This window comes from Hippocampus bargibanti, linkage group LG22 (genome assembly GCF_051943395.1).
Source record: "Hippocampus bargibanti isolate YZ-2025 linkage group LG22, ASM5194339v1, whole genome shotgun sequence".
NCBI classification, from domain to species: Eukaryota; Metazoa; Chordata; class Actinopteri; order Syngnathiformes; family Syngnathidae; genus Hippocampus; species Hippocampus bargibanti.
This window is the reverse complement of record NC_142755.1, coordinates 7140387-7156852: the sequence shown is the minus strand read 5'-3', so window position 1 is coordinate 7156852 and position 16466 is coordinate 7140387. Positions and strand designations below refer to the sequence as shown.

Sequence of the window (16466 nt, the reverse complement as noted above, 5' to 3'; positions counted from 1 at the left end):
GTAGCGGTCGAGGAGGAGGTTGCGACACCTGCCAAAACTCCCCGAGCTTGAAAGCGCAAGAACCACAAGGTCGCTCGGTTGTCTGTCGTTTCATTTGGCGTTTATTGTTTTGTGCGTTTCAATGCACTCGCTGCATGTTCGCACTGTAGTTGAGAGGAGATCCATCTGTTCCATCTGCGCTGGATGTTGCACATACAGTGAGACCTCAACTTACAAACACCTTATCTTAAAAACGTCAAATTTATGGAAATTAAACCTTATAATAAGCACTATTTTCATAATACACACCCACCACGGCTTGCGGAGTGATCTTCAACCGAACAGCACCAGAGGTGAAGTTAGCAACAGTCCTTATGGAAGGTGACTCTCCTTCCATAAGCCATCAACGACCATCAAAAAGGTAAATAAAACTTTATTTTACACAGTAATTTCACAGCCTCATGTAATGCGCCTCTCTTTCCAAACAGCAATTCCCTTCGACCTCCAACGCCATTCCATCAAGCCATAAATTACCATCACAAATGTAAATAAAGTGACTATGATACAATGCAGTGTATTTCTTTCATTACAATACAATAGCACATTTATTATACATAGAATAAGGTATGTTGTGTGTAGTTTTAAAAGGCTTATTTAGTTGAAAAGTATATTTTATGGAAACCCGGGAACGGATTATTCCCATTTTAATGCTTTCCTATGGGAAATCTTTTTTTGAGATACACACTTTTCGCCTTACACACTCTGTCTGGGAACCAATTAAGTTGGTAAGTTGAGGTCTCACTGTATTTGAAAATCAAGCTTGACTCCACAAAACCCTTTTAACTATAAAAAGAAAGATATTTGTTTTGACACATCGGAAATAGTGCCGCGCCGAGGGGTACTGGTGCTGTAACACGGTCAGCGATAAAACACCGAATGAGGAAAGGTGGAAGGGAGTCATGTGACATCCGTTGGGCCCGGCCTTCATCAAGACTCCACCCCCGATTCACCGACGCCGGCCGTCACGATCTCTTGACGCTTCCTCAGGACCTCCCGCAGCTCGCAGCCCGACTGACGCTGAAGGTGAAGGAATGGAGAACAACAACAACAACAACGTTAGTCCAGCAAAAGGTCACGACCTCAGCGTTGGCAACTTGTCCCGGTAGGCGAGGTGAACAACGAGAGGACCAAGGCCAGGAACAACACTAAGAAAGGCACCGGGGACAGGTGAAAACTTTCTGTGCTGAGCATCAAGCCATGTTATCGCTCGAACAGCGAGCGCACCAGAAGGTGTGGCGTGAGCGCTACGGGACAAGAGCAAGCGGACATCGTGGGAGAAGGGACGGTGGGACTCGAAGGAAGAGGATACCTGAAGCCATGAAGAAGACGAGAGAAGGCTCAGAAGAAGACCTGGAGAGACCAGAAAGCACACTTGCCACACGGCGCGCCCGACAGAGGCGGGACCTCATGTTGAAGCGTCTAGTCCAGGGGTCGGGAACCTATGGCTCTTTTGATGATTGCGTATGGCTCGCCGATAAAGCTAAATACATACAGTGAGACCTCAACTTACAAAGTTTTCGTCTTACAAACGTCAAATTTCTGAAAATTAAACCTTATAATAAGTACTATTTTCATAATACACACCCACCACGGCTGGCGGAGTGATCTTCGGCGGAAGCACCCGACCGAACAGCACCAGAGGTTAAGTTAGCAACAGTCCTTATGGAAGGTGACTCTCCTTCCATAAGCCATCGACGACCATCAAAAAGGTCAATAAAACTTTATTTTACAGCACAGTTTATTTCTGTAATTACAGTCGTCATGTAATGCGCCTCTCTTTCCAAACAGCAATTCCCTTTGACCTTCGACCTCCAACGCCATTCCATCAAGCCATAAATGACCATCACAAATGTAAATAAAGTGACTTTATGATACAATGCAGTGTATTTCTTTCATTATAATACAATAGCACATTTATTATACATAGAATAAGGTATGTTGTGTGTAGTTTTAAGGCTTATTTAGTTGAAAAGTATCTTTTATGGAAACCCGGGAACGGATTATTCCCATTTTAATGGTTTCCTATGGGATTTTTTGTTTTGAGATACACACTTTTCGCCTTACACACTCTGTCTGGGAACCAATTAAGTTCGTAAGTTGAGGTCTCACTGTAGTTGTCTTGGTGCAACAAACAACGATTCATCACAAGCATTATTTATGTTTTCCTTCTAATTTCGCCATCAACACAAAGTTTTCAGAACAAACAAAGTAGCGCAAAATGCATTGTGTCGCTTTCTCGGTCAGGGGCGTTCCTTCCGTGACGTGACGTCAGGAATCGTCACCAACTCAAAAACAAGACTTCCTGACTATTCAGCGCGACTCTTAAAACGTAAAATATCGCTATATGCGGTGGAATCTTATTAAAATACGCTCTGTAGAAGTGATTTGAAGCGATTTTACAAATTATGGAACCAACTTGTCCGGACGCGTCGGTTGTCCTTTAAATACAGTAAAGTCTCGTTATATCGATATCGGATATATCGATAGTCCCGGTTATATCGATACTATTTCTATGCACGCACGGAGAAAATTACATGCAAACAGGGTTGGATATATCGATAGTCCCGGTTATATCGATATTTTTTCGGACTCCCTTGAATATCGATATAACGAGACTTTACTGTAATACATTCTGACATTTTGTCGAAAAGCGGCCGCGCGTACGTACGTGTTTGCGTGTGTGCAGCTGTCACTAAAAAACATGTCTAAATATTGTACTTTTATGGCTGTCTTCGTCAAAAAGGTTCCCGACCCCTGGTTTCGTCCCATCTTTGCTCACATTGAGTCTCGGTTCGCGTCACACGAAGCAACCGAGTCACGTCAGCGGCGGCGGCGGCGCGCCAGCCTCGGATGGCATCGGGGTATGTACCTCCAGCGCGGCCTTCTGCACGGCGACCTGGCTGAAGACGCGAGCACCGTCGTCGGGGCACACCGTCTTCAGTTCGTCCTTATTGAGCGAGAAGAGCTGAGCCCCCGTCAGGACCCCCAAGCTCCCGACGGTGCTGGATGGAAGCAATTGGCTGTCAATCACCTGCGCCGTGCATCCAAGGCGACGCCCAATACTGTGATACACCGGCTTATGAACTTAATTGGTTCCCAGACAGTCTGTAAGGCGAAATGTGTGTATCTCAAAACAAAAAATCCCATAGGAAACCATTAAAATGGGAATAATCCGTTCCCAGGTCCCCATAAAACATCATTTTCTACTTTCTAATTTTCTAAGCCTACATAAAATATACCTTATTTTATGTATAATAAACGTGCTATGGTATTTTAATGAAAGAAATAAACTGTACTATATAATAAAGTCATTTTATTTTCCTTTGTGACGGTCGTTGATGGCTTGACGGAATGGAGTGGCCGGTTTTAACAGCATTAAACACTTGATGTAGCCATCTTCTTCCACCATCTTGAGGAATCGTGTAAGCTTTGGCAGCTTTATCGTCAGAACTGGCTGCCGCACCATGACGAATGACACTATGAATCCCTGTACGATGCTCAAATCTCAAATCATCCGTGGCTAGCCTTGAAATCATCAATGGATGACGAAGTTCCAGGTTGCCTCTTGATGATATCCGAGTGAAGTTGCCGTGCTTTTTCTGCCATAATTTTACCTAGTTCCTCATCAATTGTGTTTTGTTTCGCTGGGTTGATAGCTTTTTGCAACAAGTGTACACATGGCCTGTGCGGGTTATTTGTGGGGCCTGATTGATGGGATATTTTAACCTTGCAGTCTACACTCTGCCTTTGAACTATCAAAGTTGAAACAAGTCCAAATTTCACTGTTTTCTATCCATTTTCGCACTCTCTGACGTCTGCCTGTCTCTTTAATGTTTAAACCCTCCCCATCACTGCTACATTCTTGACCAATCACGTGGCTTTAACCGAAGACTGGGGGTGGGGAATAGAGGACAAAAAAAGTCGGCTGCCATTTCCTTGTTAGGAGAACGGGCTCGTTTGCGAACGACACATCACTCATTGTGGCGCTCCGTGTGTATCCCGAAAAATAGTTTGTATGCCAAGATTAAATTCTCGTGAATTTAACGTTTGTAAGGCGAAAAGTTCATTAGCTAAGGCGTTCGTAAGCCAAGGCGTCACTGTATTTGGGATTTCGGAGGATGCGGCGCCGGACCGCGTGTTGGCGCCGTGGCAACGGAGCAGATCGCGGCGCACACCATGTTGAGCCCTACTTACACAAGACTAAACCCCTTGGCCTCCAGCCAGCGGCGGACGTCGCCTGGCGATGACTCGTACGTAATGCTGACGCCGGGAATGCCGCGGCGCAACCCGACGCCCAAGGTCTTGTGGGCGCTGCGACCCAACGTCAGGCGCTGCAGGAGCTCGTCCCGGACCTCCTCCATGGTGGACCTCCTGCCTAGTTGCCCATTTGGAGAGCATCCATGCACACGCACACACACACACACACACACACACACGCAAACACACACGCGCTATACAATGGTCACAATCAGCTCTCTTAAAAGTCACGATCTTTTATTTATTATAGTACCTATGCTTGTCTGTGACTGTAAAGTGTCCTTGAGAGCTTTGAAAGGCGCTTGAAATAAAATGTATTATTATTATTATGATGATGATTATTATGATTATTATTATGACGATTATTATTATTATGATTATTATTGTTATTATGATGATGATGATTATTATTATGGTTATTATATTATGATTATTATTATGATGGTTATTATGATGATGATTATTATTATTATGATGATGATTATTATTATGGTTATTATTATTATGATTATAATTATGATTATTATTATTATGGTTATTATTATGATGATTATTATGATTATGATTATTGTTGTTATGATTATGATGATGATGATGATTATTGTGATTATGATTATGATTATTATTATTATGGTTATTATTATGATGATGATTATTATTATGATTATGATGATGATTATTATTATGGTTATTATTATTATGATTATAATTATCATGATTATTATTATGGTTATTATGATGATGATGATTATTATTATTATTATTATTATGATGATGATGATGATTATTATGGTTATTATATTATGATTATTATTATGGTAATTATTATTATGATTATTATGGTTATTATTATGATCATTATTATGATGATGATTATTATTATGGTTATGATTATGATGATGATTATGATGATGATTATTAAGATTATTATTATTATGATTATGATGATTATTAATAAAGGGGTAAGTTCCTGAGCAAGGCCAAATGTGGCCCGTGGAGTGTAGTGTGTACTCACGGGCAGCGAAGGTTGCGGCGCTGCCGTCATCGCCAGAGGCGGCCTCCCCGGAAACCGCACAGTCGCGACGGCAAGCGGGGCTCTCGCCGGCCATCTCGGCGGCTTCTATGGCAGGCGGCAGTGGCGGCGGGGCGGGGAGCCCGGCGGGGGGCGTGGGAGAGAGGGCGCCAAGGGTTTCCGCCCTGGCGCTTGTTTGCTTCTGATGGGGCGAGAAGGAAACGATGAGCGGGCGAGCGGCGCGGCGCCTGAGCTCAGAGTTGCACACGCCGGGGTCAAAGTTTACCTCGTTGAGCTCTCCTAGTAATTGCTGCGGCCATCGCACAGGGGCAGCAAAAAAGAAACATCAAATATGCCCTCAGTTCGCTTGCTCGCCTTTGCCTTAAAGGACAACCGACGCCTCCGGACAAGTTGTGTCCATCATTTGTAAAATGGCTTCAAATGACTTCTACTGAGCGTATTTTCATAAGATTCCACCGCATGTAGCGATATTTTACCTTTTAAGACTCACACTGAATATTCCGTAAGTCTTGTTTTTGAGTTGGTGACGAATCCGTACGTGACGTCACTGAAGGAACGCCCCTGACCGAGAAAGCGACACATTGCAGCAGTCCTTTCATCACGTCAAAGCACTTTGCGGTACTTTGTTTGGTCTGAAAACTTTGTGTTGATGGTGTAATTAGAAGGAAAACACATAAATAACACGATGGTGAATCGTTGTGTGTTGGACCTAGCATCTATTTGATATTTGCTGACAAAAATTCTAAGGAAACAAATCAGTCGGTTTCCACAGAGCTTTGTCGCCATCTTCTGCCTCTTTTTTGGTGCTACATTTCCCCCCCAATGTTGCCTCAAAATGACACGGAATAAATTCTTGAATCGATTGCAAACATGTATGCTTTCCTCTTCGGAACTATTTGAATCATATTCATAACTGGATGCGTAACAAGAAAGCATCTTCTCCGAATCTGAAGTTTTTTGATTCTCGAGCAAGGCAAGACGTCTTGGCGTGACGCCACGAACAAGGGGGCGGGACCTTCTGAAACTGGCCACGTCCTGTTTCAATTTTTTTTGCAGTTTCAGCACACTTGAAGTCATTTTTATTGCTGTTTGGCATTTGACTAAAGATATCATACTGCGCGTTTTGTGTATTTTAGATGCTATAAAACGTTTTTCTGATGTCGGTTGTCCTTTAAAGCTTCTGCACTAGCACACAAACACGGAACAGCCGGGCCGGCCGGGTATTCGCTCGCCATAGAAATGCTCGTCCAAAGGCTTTGCCACTCAAGCGCTTCCTCTGGGGACTGAAAATGTCAACTCGGGCAGTGGAAAGGAAGGCGAATCCCAAATTTGGGGGATTTGTTGTTGAAATGCCCCCCAGGAGGAAACCAAAATCCAGTGAGACCTCAGCTTACGAACTTCATTGCTTCCCAGAAAGTGTGTGTAAGGTGAAAAGTTTGTCTTCCAAACATTTATTTCCCACAAGAAACCATAAAAACGAGAATAACCCGTTCCATAAAACACAATTTCCTACTAAATAAGACTTAAAACTACTCAAAATGTACCTTTGTATCGTAATGAAAGAAATAAACTGTACTGTAGAACAAAGTCGTTTTATTTACTCTTTGTGATGGTCGATTTAGATGCCTCACTCACACTGTCCCCCGTTCGCTGCTTTTCGGTAATTCAATTTAACAGTTTTTCAACCGAGACTGTTGTTTAGACAACACAGAAACGCCTTTAGCCACACAAGCACGCTTAATTGCTTCCTTGTTCTTAAGGATGCTAGCAATGGGACGCTAAGTCACACAAACGCACACCTCGTTCGTGTATTTTGATGATCTCCTTCTTCTGCTCGACCGTGATTATCTTTTGTCTTCCTCTTCGGCTTAACACTAGCCTGTGGTGGGGTCTTTTTCCGCCCCATGACAGCAAAGGTACTCCACTCGATAGCAAACCACGTCTGGGTGTGGGATGTGGGGGGTGTGGAAAAGTAGTCCGCCAGCCACGATGGCGCCGTTGGACCGTGTGGTTTGGTGTTCATCCGCCGAAAACTAGTCCGAGACTATATGTTCACGATTTTAATGTCCGTGAGGCGAAACGTTCGTGAGCTAAAGCGTTGGTAAGATGAGGTATCGCTGCTTTGACGGACGGCAACGAGCGGCCCAGCCAGACAGCCAACGCAAACACGCACACCCAAAGGAGAGGCGGAAAAGCGAGTGTATCCGACTCTCCCTTTCGCAGGCAAGCCCCGCCCCCACTCCCACTCCCACTCCTACTCCCACTCCCACTCCCACTCCCACTCCCACTCCCGCCCACCGACAGCCAACCTACCTTGAACATCTCAAACTCCTTCCGCGGCATCATCAGCTTGACGAACCCAAAAAGGTCAAGCGGACACATATGAGCAAGATTGCGCCGCGGGCGCAGGGCGTTGCCATATCGTGGCGCCACTTTGTCCGCCCGGTCTCCGGGGTGAATGTGTGATATGCACGGGGGAGGGGCGCACCTGTACGGTGTGACTGTAGACGGCCTCGCCGCGAGCGGTCACGTCGACGGCCGGCTCCGGCGCTTCCAAGATGTTGTTTGGCACATAGCCCGCCGAGCCGTCGCCATTTCGAACCTTCCACCATTGCTTGCGGTCGTCGAGAACCTGACGGAGGTTAAAGCAGTGGCGCAATTGGCTTTCCAATTTGTGGGAGGGGCCTCACCTCCACCAGCTCGTCCTTAAGCACCGACAACTCTGTGTTGTTCCTCGCCACAAAATCGTACTTGGATTTGGCATAGCGTTGATCGAGCTTCCTGAAAAGTCAGCCGTCAGCCAATCAGGTCAAAGCCACGCCCACGGCGGCAAGTGTCACATTTTCAGGGAGGAAAGCGGGCGCTGCGCACAGGGTGCTCCGCCACTCACGCGCGTTCTGACGCGGCGTCTTCCCCCGAAACGCCGCCGCGGGCAGGGAGCGGTCCCGCTGGGGATACCTGCAAGACATAAAGACCACCGAGATTGGAAAAGGTACAGCGATACCTCGGCTTACAGACTTAATTGGTTCCCAGACAGAGTGTGTAAGGCGAAAAGTGTGTATCCCAAACATTAATTTCCCATTGGAAACCACTAAAAGGAGAATAATCCGTTCCCAGGTCCCCATAAAACATCATTTTCTACTTTCTAAGCCTTAAAACTACACAAAATATACCTTATTTTATGTATAATAAATGTGCTATGGTATTATAATTAAAGAAATTAACTGTATTGTATAATCAAGTGGTTTTATTGACCATTGTGATGGTCGTTGATGGCTTGATGGAATGGAGCGGCCGCTTTCATCAGCATTAAACACTTGATGAGGAACGTAACCTTCTTCTTTCACCATCTTGAGGAATGATCCCTTGTAGGTGCTTTTTCTGCCATAATTTTACCTAGTTCCTCGTCAATTGTGTTCTGTTTCGCTGGGTTGATAGCTTTTTGCAACAAGTGTACACATGGCCTGTGCGGGTTATTTGTGGGGCCTGATTGATGGGATATTTTAACCTTGCAGTCTACACTCTGCCTTTGAACCATCAAAGTTGAAACAAGTCCAAATTTCACTGTTTTCTATCCATTTTCACACTCTCTCTCTGACGTCTGCCTGTCTCTTTAATGTTTAAACCCTCCCCCTCACTGCTACATTCTTGACCAATCACGTGGCTTTAACCGAAGACTCGGGGTGGGGAATAGAGGACAAAAAAAAGTCGGCTGCCATTTCCTTGTTAGGAGAACGGGCTCGTTTGCGAACAACACTGTGGCGCTCTGTGTGTATCCTGAAAAATAGTTTGTCTGTAAAGGTAAAATGTTCATAAATTTAACGTTCATAAACCGAAAAGTTCATCAGCAAGGGGTTCGTAAACCGAGGCATCACTGTACGTCGCACCGGCGCAAATAGCCGTCATCTCGGCTTGGGGAACGTCAGCAGCGTCTCACCTCCTCTGTGCTCGGCGCGCCCACTTCACGTCTCTCTTCGCGCTCTCCGGCGGATGGATCCGGACGTGCCGGCATCGGCGCCCGCCAGCCGTCGGCAAACACCGGCGGGCACGGCGGGAAATAGCCATCCTTCGGCCACTCCGACCTAGACGCCAGTCGGTCAATGTCGGGGACAGAGAAGCGGTGCGCGATGCGTCCAGGCGAGGTCGCGACCTGCATTTGGTCCACCCGTCCCCTAGCGCGAGCCACAGCTGGCGCTCCTCAGCGGTGCCGGTGGCGCGAAGTAGCTCAATGGTGTCGCGGGTGAGCAGCGGGAGCATCACGCCGCGGGCCACGTCGGGACCGCCCGAAGATTGGACTACCTGCGGCGGGGAAATGGGGGCGGGGCCGTCATCGCCTCTTCACGTTTGGCGGCCGGGAGTTGGGAGGGGAGTGGTCTTACCTATAGCTGGATGGCTATCTAGCTAGCTATCTGGTTAGCTACAGTATCTGCATCTACAGTATCTATAAGCAAACCGCTACAAATCATGTGGACTACTCTTTCACAGCGACTTTCAAAACTCTCAAGTACACTTTAGAGTCAAGGTATAGTCCGAAGCACGAAACAGGCTTCTGATTGGCTGCCGGTGCCGAATATGCAAATTGACAATTTGCATATATATGTCTACTTGATCTCATCTCATTTTCCGTAGCGCTTATTCCTCGATAGGGTCGCGGGGGGGGGTGCCGGAGTCACTCTCACACAGTCACTCTCACACTCACACCTAGGGACAATTTGGAGTGGTCAATCTGCCTGCCGTGCATGTTTTTGGAGTGTGGGAGGAAACCGGAGAACCCGGAGAAAACCCACGCGGGTGCAGGGGAGAACATGCAAACTCCACGCGGGGAGGCCGGACCGGGACGCCAACCGGCGACCTCCGCACTGTGAAGCCGGTGTGCTAACCACTCGACTACCAGACACACGTTGTTATTATTAATTATTATTATTATTATCATTATTACCATTCTCAGGGGGATGAAGAGGAAGTGGAGAAGCTCCTCCGCGCTCGGGTTGTGGATGCGGCCGTTCAGTTCCCCCTGCGAGCGGCCATCGCAGGTTGCCGTGACGTCCGCGTGTGACTCCATGGCCCAATCGCCGGCGCGTTTTCGCGTAGCCTGCGCTTACCAGCTGGTTGAAGGCAAACTTGAACTTCTGCAGACAGTCGAGGAAGTGGCGTTGGTCGGGCAGTCTGGAGCGCAGCGTCAGGACGCCCTCTGGAGGACAAAGGCGCACAATTAGCCTCGGCGGGCCTCCAAAGCAAGCGCTCGCCATGTCCGAGCCACCTCCAGGAGTTCTTTTCTTGTTTTGCTTGCGTCGAGCCAGCTGGCCGCACGCCTCGGCCGCCTTCTGCAGTCGGCCGACGAAAGCCTCGATGTCGTCCAGGAGGCGGTTGAGGATTTGCTGAGGAGATTATGAGCGTGTGCGAGTTTGTTTTTTGTCGTTGTTGTTGTTGCCAATAAAGGAAGATGGACAGCATGTAAAATAAAAGCCGCAAGTGCAAGTCACCGCGTTCTTCCCAATTCTTCTTGACACTGATGATCGTTTCCCTCTTACCACGTCGCGATCCACAATGGCCGCCATCCTGTTTTCCGACGCATGTTGACCTCCTGCGTGCAAAGGCGCGGCCGTGAGCCACCTCGCTTATCCTTCGGCCGACTTCACTCACTCACTCACCACCGTGGCGCTCGCCGTCCCGTGGGCCCGTCGGCGGTTCCGGGGCGGGAGCGTCGGGAGGAGGCGGGATATCACCCTGGCAGTTCCGGATCCTCCTGCGGTTTAGAAGTGGCGTAGAGACGAGGTTGAATGCAAACCAGGAAGTAACGGCACGAGTTGTAGCGTCCGTAGTAACGTGGCTTGTTTGGCTTAGAAATAGGATAGTTTTGAGCGTATTTAGGTCTATTTAACGTATGGATGCTGTAAAAAGGAACAACAGTTGGGGGCCGCAATGTTTCGCTTACGGATGCAAGCTGAAAAACAAAGGAATTTCGTTCTTCAAGTGAGTGAAAATGAAATTTCTATAAAAAGAAAAAAAAAATTCATTTTGCGATGTTTTAGCGACTAATTTTCGTCCTGTTTTCCATCTTTGACCGTGTATAAGTACGTTCTAGCTGTTCTTCATTAGTATGAAATTGAATTGGCTCTGCCTCCTCAAGCATGTAACTAATTCGACACTAAATTTGAACCGCAGGGGTGTGCGTTTCACTAAACATTGCTAATTTAGCAATATTGCTAATATATTGCTAAGTTCATTGTTAACGCGAAAAACGTGTCTCACTAAACATCATTTAGCAATATTGCTAAATAGCAAAGTTTAGTGAAACGCGCCCCAGGTTAGCCGACTCTGCTCATACAACATACTAATAATTACTTCTTGATCTTTTTGATCCGTTGTAGATTTCACACATACAGTAAAGTCTTGTTATATCGATATGGGATATATCGATAGTCCCGGTTATATCGATACTATTTCTATGCACGCACGGAGAAAATTACATGCAAACAGGGTTGGATATATCGATAGTCCCGGTTATATCGATATTTTTTCGGACTCCCTTGAATGTCGATATAACGAGACTTTACTGTATATACACTATACACAGTGTTACCTAATCCTCTACAATTTCTGATTTAGTCCAATTCCGATCACCAATTAAGTATGATCATTCTTTATGAATGTTATTTTTTTTCACGTTTGAAGATTGGTTACAATCACACTCAAAAGATAATTATACTATGTATTTGAATTTTCAATCTTAAAGAGCTGTCATTTCTATTATTCATAACATTTTTAGACTCTGAATAAATATACATCAATAGTTGTGTATTTAATTGCAATTGTATGTTTTGGATTATAAAAAAATTATAATCCAAAGCATATCTGATCTTGAAAGTTGAGGTTTTTGGACGCCGAAAGACGACGTGAGAGTGAAGTAGTTGTCTTCTAAAACATATTTAGCCACAAAGTATTAGAATTTCGTCGAATACCGGAAGAAAATCGACGAAAAACAAGCAAAAATTATTCATATGGTACGGAACTGTGTCAGAGGGTACAACTCGTGACGTCATTGGTGACGTCACGACCTGGTGACCGCGGGGCGCAATGCTATTGCCTCCTTTGGGCACTTCTAAACCTATCTATTTCTATGGCGCAGACGGACGGATGGACGGACGGACGGACGGACGTCGTCTCCTCAACCTTTCTTGATTCTGACGAGGTAGTGAGGAGCGAGGAGGATCCCAACTTACTTGAGGACGTCGGGCCGTTTCTTGGGTTTGCCTCCTTTGGCGTCCGTCAGGGCGCTCTGGATGTCGGCGTGGATCAGGTGGGCCTGCGCCAACGCGTGCGGTTTAGTGCGTCGGGCCTCGTTCACGTGCCTCGTTCACGTGCCTCACCTCGACCTGGTCGCACTGGAACAGATGAAGGTCCGCCTTTCTCTGGCCCGAGTCCTTGCACACGAGTCCCAGGATGGAGTCAAAGCCGCACGCATTGGCCACTGCCCGGCACTGCTGCAGAGCGCTCAGCGGGAACACCTCCAGCTCGCACTGCGGTACAAACACACCCCGACTTGATGAACATCAACAACGGCGCAACTGGAAGAGCCATCGCCTTGGAACGGGGGTCGCGAACCTTTTTAACGAAGGGAGCCGTAAAAGTAAAATATTTAGAAATGTCTTTGAGAGCCGCACGTTACACACACACGCGTCCACTTTTCAACAAAATGTCAGAATGTATTATTTAAAATAACTTTGTGAGCGTACTCGCCATTAACGTGAATGGTTTTCCGTTCCTCGTGATTGGTAAAAATCCAGCCAAACGATAGGAATGAAAGTCAACTTGCCGGGTCCACATGCAAAGTTACTGCTAGCTAGCCTGCACACGGCTCATTAGCTTGCACACTTGCTTTCTGCTGTCTTTCGCAGAAGTACAGTGAGACCTCAACTTACAAACACCTTAACTTACAAACTTTTTGTCTTACAAACGTCAAATTGATGAAAATTAAACCTTATAATAAGCACTATTTTCATAATACACACCCACCACGGCTGGCGGAGTGATCTTCGGCGGAAGCACACGACCGAACAGCACTAGAGGTTAAGTTAGCAACAGTCCTTATGGAAGGATTTTCTGATTGTAAAGTGACCTTGAGAGTTTTGAAAGGCGCTTAGAAATGAAATTAATTATTATTATTATTATTATTAAGGTGACTCTCCTTCCATAAGCCATCGACGACCATCAAAAAGGTAAATAAAACTTTATTTTACACAGTAATTTTATAGCCTCATGTAATGCGCCTCTCTTTCCAAACAGCAATTCCGTTTGACCTTCGACCTCCAACGCCATTCCATCAAGCCGTAAATGACCATCACAAATGTAAATAAAGTGACTTTATGATACAATGCAGTGTATTTCTTTCATTACAATACAATAGCACATTTATTCTACATAGATAAGGTATGTTGTGTGTAGTTTTTTAGGCTTATTTAGTTGAAAAGTAGATTTTATGGAAACCCGGGAACAGATTATTCCCATTTTAATGGTTTCCTATGGGATTTTTTGTTTTGAGATACACACTTTTCGCCTTACACACTGTCTGGGAACCAATTAAGTTCGTAAGTTGAGGTCTCACTGTATACAAAAAGAGAAATGGGGCGGGGTACAACAACTACATCAACCAGAAGGACTAGCACAAGAGAAATCATGATGTGGACAAAAAAGGGATCGATGACGTTGTAGAGCAGAAAACGCCGGCGACGACTGACCTTGGTATCCGCGTCAAGGAGGCTGACGTCGTGGCGACGGACCCGCAGCAGCATGTCCTGTGTCCAGATCTTTCCTTTGGCGTCCAGCAGCCGCAGTCGTCGCACGCCGTCCTCCACCGTCAGCAGGCCGGCTTTGCGCTCCAGTGCCAACGTGCTCAAGTGCTGTGCCATCCATAAAAACGGCACCATGACGCAGCAGCGCAACAAAAAGTGACGGGCGGGCGGGCGGGCAGGACACCGACCTCCACTTGGTACCGAGATGTGTCCGTGTGGCTGTCGATGCTGCTCGCGAGCCACGCTTTCCGTTGCCCTGACATGCGCACAGAGAGAAAATCCATCAGCGGCTCGGCTTTCATCGCGCGCCAAGCGGTGCAGGCGGCGCTCACTTTTCTTGGGAAGTCTCGAGCAGGCGTACGGGAAGTAGACTTGATCGCTTCCTGCCAATAAATATTGCAAACAGCCCGTCAGTCTTTGATCGAGAGCGGCGGGCATCAACAGTCGTCGCCGATGCTACCGACGCATGAGGCAAACTCACCGATTGGCGCCTCGACATTTGTTGGAGCTTGGCGGGCTTCAGGAGGGACGTGGCCGCTGTCACATCAAAGTTGAAGTTAGAAGGAGGGAGCCGTCGGCCAAATACAGTGATACCTTGGCTTACGAACTTAATTGTTTCCCAGACAGAGTGTGTAAGGTGAAAAGTGTGTATCCCAAACATTAATTTCCTATAGGAAACCATTAAAATGAGAATAATCCGTTCCAAAGTCCCCATAAAAAACAATTTTCTACTTTCTAATTTTCTAAGCCTACACAAAATATACCTTATTTTATGTATAATAAACGTGCTATGGTATTGTAATTAAAGAAATAAACTGTACAGTATAATAAAGTCGTTTTATTTACCTTTGTGATGGTCGTTGATGGCTTGATGGAATCATTAAACACTTGATGAGGAACGTAGCCCTCTTCTTCCACCATATTGAGGAATGATTCCTTGTAAGCTTTGGCAGCTTCATCGTCAGAACTGGCTGCCTCACCATGACGAATGACACTATGAATCCCTGTATGACGCTGAAAGGACAACCGACGTCTCCGAACAAGTTGTGTCCATAATTTGTAAAATGGCTTCAAATGACTTCTACTGAACGGATTCTACAAAGATTCCACCGCATATAGCTACATTTTACCTTTTAAAACTCGCGCTGAATATTCAGGAAGTCTTGTTTTTGAGTTGGTGACGAGTCCGTACGTGACGTCACTGAAGGAACGCCCTTTACCATAAAAAAGACGCATTGTAGCGGTCCTTCCATCACGTCATATGTATTTTGCTGGACCTGTTTGGTCTCGGGACCTCGTGTTGCACCCAAAAGCCGCCAGGAGGCCAGAAGAGGGAGTCCAAGCGCCATACAGTAAAGTCTCGTTATATCGATATGGGATATATCGATAGTCCCGGTTATATCGATACTATTTCTATGCACGCACGGAGAAAATTACATGCGAACAGGGTCGGATATATCGATAGTCCCGGTTATATCGATATTTTTTCGGACTCCCTTGGATATCGATATAACGAGACTTTACTGTATAAGCAATTTATCAGCCTGTGTAAACGTGGCCACAGGAGGTCGCCATTTTGTGCCTCTTTTTTGGGTGAGAGATTTCCCTCCAGTGTTGCCTCAAAATGGCACAAATAAATTCTTTAATCGATTGCAAACATGTATGCTTTCCTCTTCAGAACTATTTGAATCATATTCATAACTGGATGCGTAACAAGAAAGCATATTCTCCGAATCTGAAGTCATTTTTTTGATTCACTAGCAATGCAAGACGTCTTGGTGTGACGTCACAAACTGGGGGCGGGACTTTCTGAAAATGCTCAATTCGCAGCTCAATTTTTTTGCAGATTTTGGACACTTTAAGTCATTTTTATTGGTGTTTTGCATTTGACTAAAAATATCATACTGCGTGTTTTGGGTATTTTAGATGCTATCAAACGTTTTTCTGATGTCAGTTACAAAACAAAAAAGTGACGTCGGTTGTCCTTTAAAGTTCTCGAGCCATCCGTGGCTAGCCTTGAAATCATCAATGGATGACGAACTTCCAGGTTGCCTCTTGACGATATCCGAGTGAAGTTGCCGTACTTTTTCTGCCATAATTTTACCTAGTTCCTCATCAATTGTGTTCTGTTTCGCTGGGTTGATAGCTTTTTGCATCAAGTGTACACATGGCCTGTGCGGGTTATTTGTGGAGCCTGATTCATGGGATATTTTAACCTTGCAGTCTACACTCTGCCTTTAAACTATCAATAAAGTTTAAACTAGTCCAAATTTCACTGTTTTCTATCCATTTTCTCTTTCTGTCCTCACTGCTGCGTTCTTGACCAAAATCTTCGCTTTAACCGA

General features: G+C 45.8%; 1 protein-coding gene across 11 annotated transcripts in view; it reads right to left on the bottom strand.

Annotated features, from left to right (window-relative positions):
* eps8a (EGFR pathway substrate 8, signaling adaptor a) overlaps nucleotides 1-16466 on the bottom strand; it is a 64357-nt gene that overhangs the window by 45884 nt on the left and 2007 nt on the right. The window contains exons 3-24 of one of the 11 annotated variants that reach the window (XR_016113647.1): nucleotides 14603-14658; nucleotides 14454-14504; nucleotides 14310-14377; nucleotides 14068-14229; nucleotides 12700-12849; nucleotides 12553-12635; nucleotides 10981-11075; nucleotides 10861-10913; nucleotides 10590-10707; nucleotides 10432-10520; nucleotides 10269-10343; nucleotides 9480-9628; nucleotides 9267-9411; nucleotides 8220-8287; nucleotides 8020-8110; nucleotides 7818-7961; nucleotides 7643-7678; nucleotides 5595-5618; nucleotides 5312-5510; nucleotides 4234-4414; nucleotides 2909-3041; nucleotides 482-1056 (exon numbers count right to left, since the gene is read on the bottom strand). Coding sequence is in view for 9 of the 11 variants with exons in the window: in XM_088988543.1 (XP_088844669.1) it covers nucleotides 967-1056; nucleotides 2909-3041; nucleotides 4234-4414; nucleotides 5312-5510; nucleotides 5595-5618; nucleotides 7643-7678; nucleotides 7818-7961; nucleotides 8020-8110; nucleotides 8220-8287; nucleotides 9267-9411; nucleotides 9480-9628; nucleotides 10269-10343; nucleotides 10432-10520; nucleotides 10590-10707; nucleotides 10861-10913; nucleotides 10981-11075; nucleotides 12553-12635; nucleotides 12700-12849; nucleotides 14068-14229; nucleotides 14310-14377; nucleotides 14454-14504; nucleotides 14603-14658 (2260 nt within the window). In the remaining 2 variants the exon portion in view is untranslated. Of the gene's footprint in view, nucleotides 1-62; nucleotides 1057-1348; nucleotides 1390-2908; nucleotides 3042-4233; nucleotides 4491-5311; nucleotides 5511-5594; nucleotides 5619-7642; nucleotides 7679-7817; nucleotides 7962-8019; nucleotides 8111-8219; nucleotides 8288-9266; nucleotides 9412-9479; nucleotides 9629-10268; nucleotides 10344-10431; nucleotides 10521-10589; nucleotides 10708-10860; nucleotides 10914-10980; nucleotides 11076-12552; nucleotides 12636-12699; nucleotides 12850-14067; nucleotides 14230-14309; nucleotides 14378-14453; nucleotides 14505-14602; nucleotides 14659-16466 lie in introns of those variants that run through there. The other 10 variants (XM_088988543.1, XM_088988542.1, XM_088988547.1 and 7 more) reach the window with 10 other exon arrangements.